The sequence below is a fragment of the Sinocyclocheilus anshuiensis genome, unplaced genomic scaffold (genome assembly GCF_001515605.1).
Source record: "Sinocyclocheilus anshuiensis isolate Anshui unplaced genomic scaffold, SAMN03320099.WGS_v1.1 scaffold2, whole genome shotgun sequence".
In the NCBI taxonomy this organism is placed as follows: Eukaryota; Metazoa; Chordata; class Actinopteri; order Cypriniformes; family Cyprinidae; genus Sinocyclocheilus; species Sinocyclocheilus anshuiensis.
This window is the reverse complement of record NW_015542337.1, coordinates 544,297-551,393: the sequence shown is the minus strand read 5'-3', so window position 1 is coordinate 551,393 and position 7,097 is coordinate 544,297. Positions and strand designations below refer to the sequence as shown.

At 36.5% G+C, this 7,097-nt stretch overlaps 2 protein-coding genes across 7 annotated transcripts in view; both read right to left on the bottom strand.

Moving 5' to 3' along the window:
• Positions 1 to 2,410, bottom strand: part of LOC107691123 (Bloom syndrome protein homolog) — a 16,407-nt gene extending 13,997 nt beyond the window's left edge. For 3 of the 5 annotated variants that reach the window (XM_016489600.1, XM_016489599.1, XM_016489601.1), the window contains exons 1-3: positions 1,993 to 2,410; positions 1,058 to 1,797; positions 788 to 926 (exon numbers count right to left, since the gene is read on the bottom strand). In XM_016489600.1, coding sequence (XP_016345086.1) covers positions 788 to 926; positions 1,058 to 1,797; positions 1,993 to 2,087 — 974 coding nt within the window. In that variant the 5' untranslated portion in view covers positions 2,088 to 2,410. The remainder of the gene's footprint in view (positions 1 to 787; positions 927 to 1,057; positions 1,798 to 1,992) is intronic. The other 2 variants (XM_016489602.1, XM_016489603.1) reach the window with 2 other exon arrangements.
• An 876-nt stretch (positions 2,411 to 3,286) lies between these two features.
• Positions 3,287 to 6,081, bottom strand: LOC107691125 (pro-cathepsin H-like). 2 transcript variants are annotated; one of them, XM_016489604.1, is made up of 12 exons: positions 5,956 to 6,081; positions 5,620 to 5,651; positions 5,264 to 5,369; positions 5,087 to 5,157; positions 4,902 to 5,006; positions 4,711 to 4,797; positions 4,473 to 4,528; positions 4,295 to 4,376; positions 4,142 to 4,210; positions 3,966 to 4,072; positions 3,747 to 3,872; positions 3,287 to 3,614 (listed from the first exon to the last, which is right to left on the bottom strand). In XM_016489604.1, exons 1-12 carry the CDS (start codon positions 6,029 to 6,031, stop codon positions 3,539 to 3,541), a joined length of 993 nt encoding a protein of 330 aa, XP_016345090.1. In that variant the 5' UTR covers positions 6,032 to 6,081; the 3' UTR covers positions 3,287 to 3,538. The 2 variants fall into 2 exon arrangements, with proteins under 2 accessions (XP_016345090.1, XP_016345092.1); XM_016489606.1 differs by lacking the exon at positions 5,620 to 5,651 and adding an exon at positions 5,494 to 5,525.
• Positions 6,082 to 7,097: the final 1,016 nt, after the last annotated feature.

The following is a 7,097-nucleotide window of genomic DNA, read 5'->3' as shown; positions in this document are numbered from 1 at the left end:
GAAATGACAAACTAGCTTACAAAACGTTTATTAACAAAAACTAATAAGATGAGGCATGGCATACACCACATGCTGTAGCTTATTATATAATGACTAATAAATTACAGAAGTTTAGCAAACACTGAGGAATCAAAAAAAAAAAGAGAGCCTCCATAGCATAATGTGCAGGTAAACAACAAAGATGAGCTTTTCAAAATGAAAACAAAACAAAAAGAAAAAGTAAAACTAAACTTGCTGCCGGTTTAAAACTAAACTTGTGACAGTGCTTGCATGTTTTTTTCTTTCTCCCCACAAGAATACCACCAACATGTTCACCTTCTGTTTAATAAGCGGTCTTCTTTTACTGGTTAATATATTATTATATTAATCAATTTAATATAACGTGCGACTAGTTGACTAGAAAAATCTTTAGTAGAGGGCAGGCCTACTTAGCACAAGGAAGCTCTCCATTTTTAAAATAAAATGCTATAGCCTAATGACATTACGAAATGTGCGACAGCTGCAAATCACGTCGTTATTGCACTGCACGAGTTATGCATGCGTAAGGAGTCAAATGTTTTTTTTTTGTTTTGTATCACCCTAATTAGATTATTAAGAATGATTTGTTGATCTTGTTTTCCCTTTAATACATACCTTCCGCAATATATTTTTCAATTACTTTCAAAAAGTGGTAGGGACAATATCGACCCTGGCAAAAAGTGGTGGGGACATGTCCCACCCGTCCCACCCGCAAATTACGCCTATGCCTGTACTTATTTTCTGCATTATTTCATTTCTTTCGTGTTACCTTTTCTCCTCTTCTGAGTCAAAGGGACTCGTCTCCTCAAGAACAGGGGATGGGGGGATGAAATCCTCATAAAAGTTGTCTGTCTCAGTCTCATCAATGTCTATGATGTTTGTCTCAGCCCACTGCTCTTCTGCCGCAGCTGCAATTCAAATACTATGTATTATTTCGTTGTGAGCTTTATATTAATATCTAAACACACCAACCTTTTCTTTAACAGGTGAAAAATTACAAATTGGGGTAAACCCACTGAAGAAATTGAGGTACACTAACTTGTCACACACTTGATGTCCTTTTCATTTTTATCTGGTGTAATACAGTCAATGATCTCCTCATCTTCAGTGTCACTCAGTAACGCCTTTTGCTGGACTGATTTCTTATGTCTTTTGGATTTTTTAATGGGCGAGTCCTCTGGCTCTCTCTCAGCAGGCTCTGTGCTGACTCTATTAGCAGCTGACAGGACGTCCTTTGGGATAATTATAGATTCTGTAACCTGTGAACCTCCATTTAATGTAGTCTCATCACTCTTAGCACAAGAGGGATTTGGGGACGTGTTCTGGTCCGATACACTTAGCTTTTTTGTAGAGGTTTCTGTAACTGGGGACGGTACTCTTGCCTTGACTGGGGTTTCAAAATCATCCAAGTCATCCCATTCATTGAAGGAGAGTTGGGAGATGTCACACTTGGGTTCACCCACAGTTTGATCCTTAGGCAAGGCTGCAGATTTTGGCAAATCCTTAATGGTAAATTGGACAGGAGGTGTTTTGTTCACAGCAAACGGGTTGACTAATGGATTAACAGTATTTGTCTTCGGTCTGCTGGGTGCAGCGAAGAAGTTGACTTTCGGAGCTGCTCTCTTAGGCTTTTGCGAAAACGTCACAGGAGTTTTGGTTACTTCACAGCTGCGGGAAATATTGACACTCCTGTTTGCTAAGACATTTGCACCAGTTACCTTTTGAGGAACTTCCACTTTCGAGATACCTGATGAAGACTTCTTTTTGAAACAAAACCCCCTAAACAAAGACATTTCAGAGGTTAGGCTACACATTTAAAATATTTACAGTCAATTCACTTTAATTTGTCTATCTATCGGACTGTTTTTACTCTGTACTTTAATCTATATTAACCATCTCTCCTGCATCTGACTTTTTTTTAAATCTGTAGCTAAATCTATCCATCTATCGCAGAATATATAATAATGTTCTTACCCAGGCTTTAGTTTCAGCAGTGACAACTTGTTCTGTGCAGCATTATCGTGTCGTTCCAGTTGCTCCTTTAGGTTGTTTTGAGGAAGACTCGGCATTGTGTGTGAATTTATAGTAAATATGAATCCTCAATATTCATGTATATGGCATTGAATCAACCCCACAAACAAATACACACGCACGAAAACACAGCCATGCTGTTAGAATTAATGCGACATTACAACACTTGATTTAGCACAAAAACACCCACAACGCAGTTTTACTCTCTTTCTGCCATCGTGTGAACATTAAAACACCAAAAAGAGAAAGCCACACAAAATGCCTTTACAATCACCACCACCGAACACAAATATGTGATATTAAGATAAAACATACGAGCGCCATTCAACATCACCATAACGCCGCTGAAAGCTCGCGCTTATCGCGTATTAATAGCTCGCGCTCTGATTGGACAGCTGCCAGTAACGTCACTTCCGCTAAGCGCCTGTTCTTTTGCTCCGTGCATATGGTCAATTTAGTCGCGTTTTCAGTTGTACCTCAGCAGCATTTTTATCTTTTCTCCGTTTCTTCATCCTCTTTTTGTTGAGTGGATTTTTAATCGTGTCTCAACGTAGACTAATAAGTACATAAATAACTGCTTTCTCTCTGGCGCACACTGTTGTAGCTCAAACATTAGATGTGGGTTTAGGTTGCCACATACTGGTTTGCTGTGGAATTGCACATTATTTACATATTCTATCTCAGCAAGGAAGTACAGTCTCGCAGTATTTAATTAAGAAGCAGCACAAAAAAAAAAAACTTAAAAATTCACATTTAAGTTAATTTCAATACAGTAAATGTTAAACATAGGTTCTCAAGCAATGTCTGCTGTGTCTTTTGCAGTTTTTACTTTTTAAAGTCTTAAAGTTCTACTTAATGGATGAACACCATTACTCTGATGGAAAGTGATCCATAAAAAAGACAGGACACACACACACACACACACACACACACACACACACACACACAAACAAATCCCTGAGAATATATTTATTTCAGTACAATAATTTTGGTTGCAAACATAAATATTACAAATTCTTCATTTTAACAAAGTAGACAACTTCAACATTAAGCGTATTAATAGAAATGTCACTGACATTGTCAAAATGTCACTGACTAGAGCAGGGGTTCTCAAACCTCTCCATGAAGTACCCCCAGCACTGCACGTTTTGTATGTCTCCCTATATCTGACACACCCACTTCAGGTCTTGCAGTCTCCACTAATGAGTTGATGAGTTGAATCAGGTGTGATAGATGAGGGAGACATACAAAATGTGCAGGGCTGGGGGTACTCCAGGACAGGTTTGAGAACCACTGCACTAGAGTGTCACTGAATGTTTTCAATGAACGTAAATCATTCTTTTAATGTAAAGTTAAATAAGTATTTAACTTATTTACTGACAGCTAGTATAGTCTACAACAACTCATCGTGCATAAAATGATTTTGTGTGAGAGTAAATGTAATAACTTGTCTCCCTTTTCATGGTGTAAGAAAATACTTTTCAGTTATTTACACCAAAGGTAAAGGATAGGATGAACATGCAGCAAGTCCACACATGTTCTTTCCCCTCTCGATATAGAAATATCTGTATGGGAAATAACAAGACATCACATTTATTGTTATTAACTTGGCAAAATGGTCAAGTTTTATATATAATCGCTACTATATTTTTTAACCGTACAGCAGCACAACATTTGAGTAAATCATGTAAACAGACCCATTAATTCCCCAGTTGGTTCCCCAGGAGTTCTTCACTATCCAGTATGGAGTTCCATTCTGCTCAGCATAGCCCACAGCAAGCACTGCATGGTTCACCATGTCAGTAGTGTTGTGACACTTGGTGCTATAAAATACAGTCATAACATTACAGAAATTCCCATGAACTGTCAGAAATATATCCAGTATAAAAGCAAATGTACATATATTTAATCCTAACCTGGTGTATATTCCATCTCTGTAGTGCATGAAATCAGATGTCACCTCATATGCAAGGCTGACAGGGTTCAACCTGGCCACAGCATCCACCATGCCCATTTCATCATACTAATAACAGGAATTTACAGTTAGAGTGAAGACATGAAGTTTTAATAATATTTGTACACAGACCATTACCTTTGTAATGTTTACAACATCCTTCACAAAGGCAGCAGCCAACTCTGGTTTGAATCTACATTCACCTTGCTACAAGTAAGTAGAGTATGAACAAATGTTAGCACTTTATAAATGAACTCTTGAAAACAATAGTTAAAATGGTAAAATACTTACTATAGCCTTATAGGGGTAATCTTGTTCTGTCATAAGACCTTTGTTGTACATGATGTACTCAAAGGCATGACTTGGGAGGCCACTAAAAAGCGGTGACGGGATGTAAAATGTTGTTTAGACCATTTTACAGTTAAGACTTTACTCCTAAAACCATAAAAAAAGCCAAGATGAAGCTCACCCATTGCAACCATGATTGTCGAAAGCACCCGCACAATCAACAAGCTGCTGCTCTGCCTGTAAAACAATGCATGATAGGAAGAAGAAGAGGTTAGACAAAATAACCTGATGTTTCATATATATTACAGTTATATTTTATTACTAATGTGCTGTTTTGGGGTTTGTTTGAACTTGCCAAAGGGCAGAAAAAATGATGAATGTTCACTGTCATTGTTAAATTAAAAGCAACATTTACATACTAGTTGTAGGAGTTTCCCTGTGGCAATAGCAGTGACAGACTCCAGACAGCCTGTGGTGGAAAAAGTCCAGCAGCTACCACAAGCTCCCTGAAATAGTGTCACTGATTAAGCATTAGCACTGTTTACTTAAAAAATAATCAATTGTAAGTACAATAGAGAATTATTAGCCTATAGCAAGATAAGCAAGCTACCTGGTTCTTGACATCAGTTACATAGTGTCCTTTCGTTCTCCAGTCAATCATATCAGGATAAGGTCCGTTACTGCTCACATGATTCCCTCTAGTGGCAGAGCAGTTCTGTCAGGATATAAAATATTCATGAATTGTGGTACTTTCCTATTTCCTCATTGATCACGAGAGGCTGTTAAAAATAATACCTGAGGTTCTGTCAGGAGGTAGGACTTTTTAAATTCAGTAAAGGTCATGTCTGAAAACTGATTCAGTCCCACTGTAAAGTGCAGAGAAATGTTATGTGATTTTTTTTAAACATCATTTTCATAACACTGCTTTAAAACAATTAAAGACTTCATTAAGTTAGATTATATCAGTCATACTTGAAAACTTGTGGTTTCCTGCATTATGGCGCTCAATCTTCTTCTTGTTCTCCAGGAATGTCTGTAGCCGCTGGTAATATTCATTTATCTCATATTTGTTGTTATACTGAACATTTCAAAAGAATAAATAAAGTTACCTCCTTCCTCTTTCTAATTTTCACTTCCTTCCTTTAGTGTCGCCTTAAATTTCCTTGTGTTGCGACACGAACTTATAATTAACTTATTCTTACCTGAGACATCCATGATTTGAAAAGATACTCATCTGTAACAAATAAATATTTTTATTTTTAATGCCTTTAGTGTCGCCTTAAATTTCCTTGTGTTGCGACACGAACTTATAATTAACTTATTCTTACCTGAGACATCCATGATTTGAAAAGATACTCATCTGTAACAAATAAATATTAATATTTCATTTTTTAATGCACACAACAGTTCTCCAAAGTACCTTTATCAAGTTTCAATGAATTAACCATTTGCATTTTAGTCCATAAAATCTATTTTAAATGCTGTATTATATATGACAATAGCCTAGCTGTAGCCTAAGTCTAAGTGGTCATAAACTTGTTATGCATTTGTTTTGAAGACTGTAACCGCCAAATAGTCAAGAGCGAAAGTAGCTACAACGCAACGGCGCACGTACGTGGAAGAAGAAAAAAAGCTCAAAGTCAAACACTGGTTTAAAAATTTACCTTCCTCAGTGTGCAATGGCAGTGTATGCACCTGATAGAGAACGGCAAACAGAACCGGTAAAATCAGCCTGTTCATCTTCAACCCTGCGAGCAGCTCATAACAGCAGCATTACAGTATGTGAGATCTCATCACATGAGAGCTTTAGCACTCCTCCTACACGAGGGAGGGCTTTCATTGTACTCTGCTCTTCGGGTTAAAGGTGCACTCAATATTCTTTTGATAATTAAAACGTTATACACAAAGAAATGAGCAGCATTTTTGAGATATATCAGTAAAATGTGCACTCAGATAAAGCCGTTTTATTTTACATGGAGCGGGTCGCCTCCTCATGTTGACATCACATGACCAGATGTGTCACGCCAGCGAGTTACTTATAGAAGTTTAGCTTACAGTAGCCCTACATGCTTTTAGCCAGTCTTCAAGGCAAACAGGGTTTTGGTTTACACCCAATATTTTTCCTGAAAACAACCCTATACTATGAACATAATAGTGTCGTAAAGATATTAGGAAACTGTTCTTTTACAACAAAAATTGATTACATAGGCCTAAATGATCCACCTGCAAGGTATTTATAAAGTCTTACAACTATGTAATGGATGAATATCAGAGCAAACAAACACTGTTTGCTTAATTGCACAAATGTAAATACTAAAAACCTGCCGTTTTAAAATAAACGAGGCCCATATCATTACATAATACACTTATGACCCAATTTCTAAGAGAGCCAAATGAAGTGAGCATGACAAAAACCACATACAAGGAAGCAATATCCCCCTGAGATAGAATAGGTTTATTAGCAAGAGGTAATCAGGAAACATACAGTTTATTTAATTTTCTTTCTTTTTCTTTTCTTTTCTGTTCATTTCTTTTTTCTTTTTTCTTTTGTACAAAAACTGGAAATATTTCCCGAGCCGTGGAAATAAACTTAAGGGTTGAAAGATAATTCTCATACCACTGGGTATTGCTAACAGCAAAATGTTTGTTTGTATGTTTATATATAATTTATAAGAGTATGTGCACATTGATGTGTATACAGTATGTATATAGATCTATATATAGATCTCTCTCTATATCTATATATATATATATATATATATATATATATATATAGATATATATATATATATATATATATATAGAT

Excerpts from the sequence above, each read along its gene's own strand:
- LOC107691125 (XM_016489604.1), bottom strand. The coding sequence starts at position 6,031 with ATGAACAGGCTGATTTTACCGGTTCTGTTTGCCGTTCTCTATCAGGTG. Across the intron at positions 5,158-5,263 it reads AGGAAACCACAAGTTTTCAA|TGGGACTGAATCAGTTTTCA; the intron begins GTATGACTGATA and ends TGCACTTTACAG. Across the intron at positions 4,529-4,710 it reads CAGGGAAACTCCTACAACTA|GCAGAGCAGCAGCTTGTTGA; the intron begins GTATGTAAATGT and ends ATTGTTTTACAG.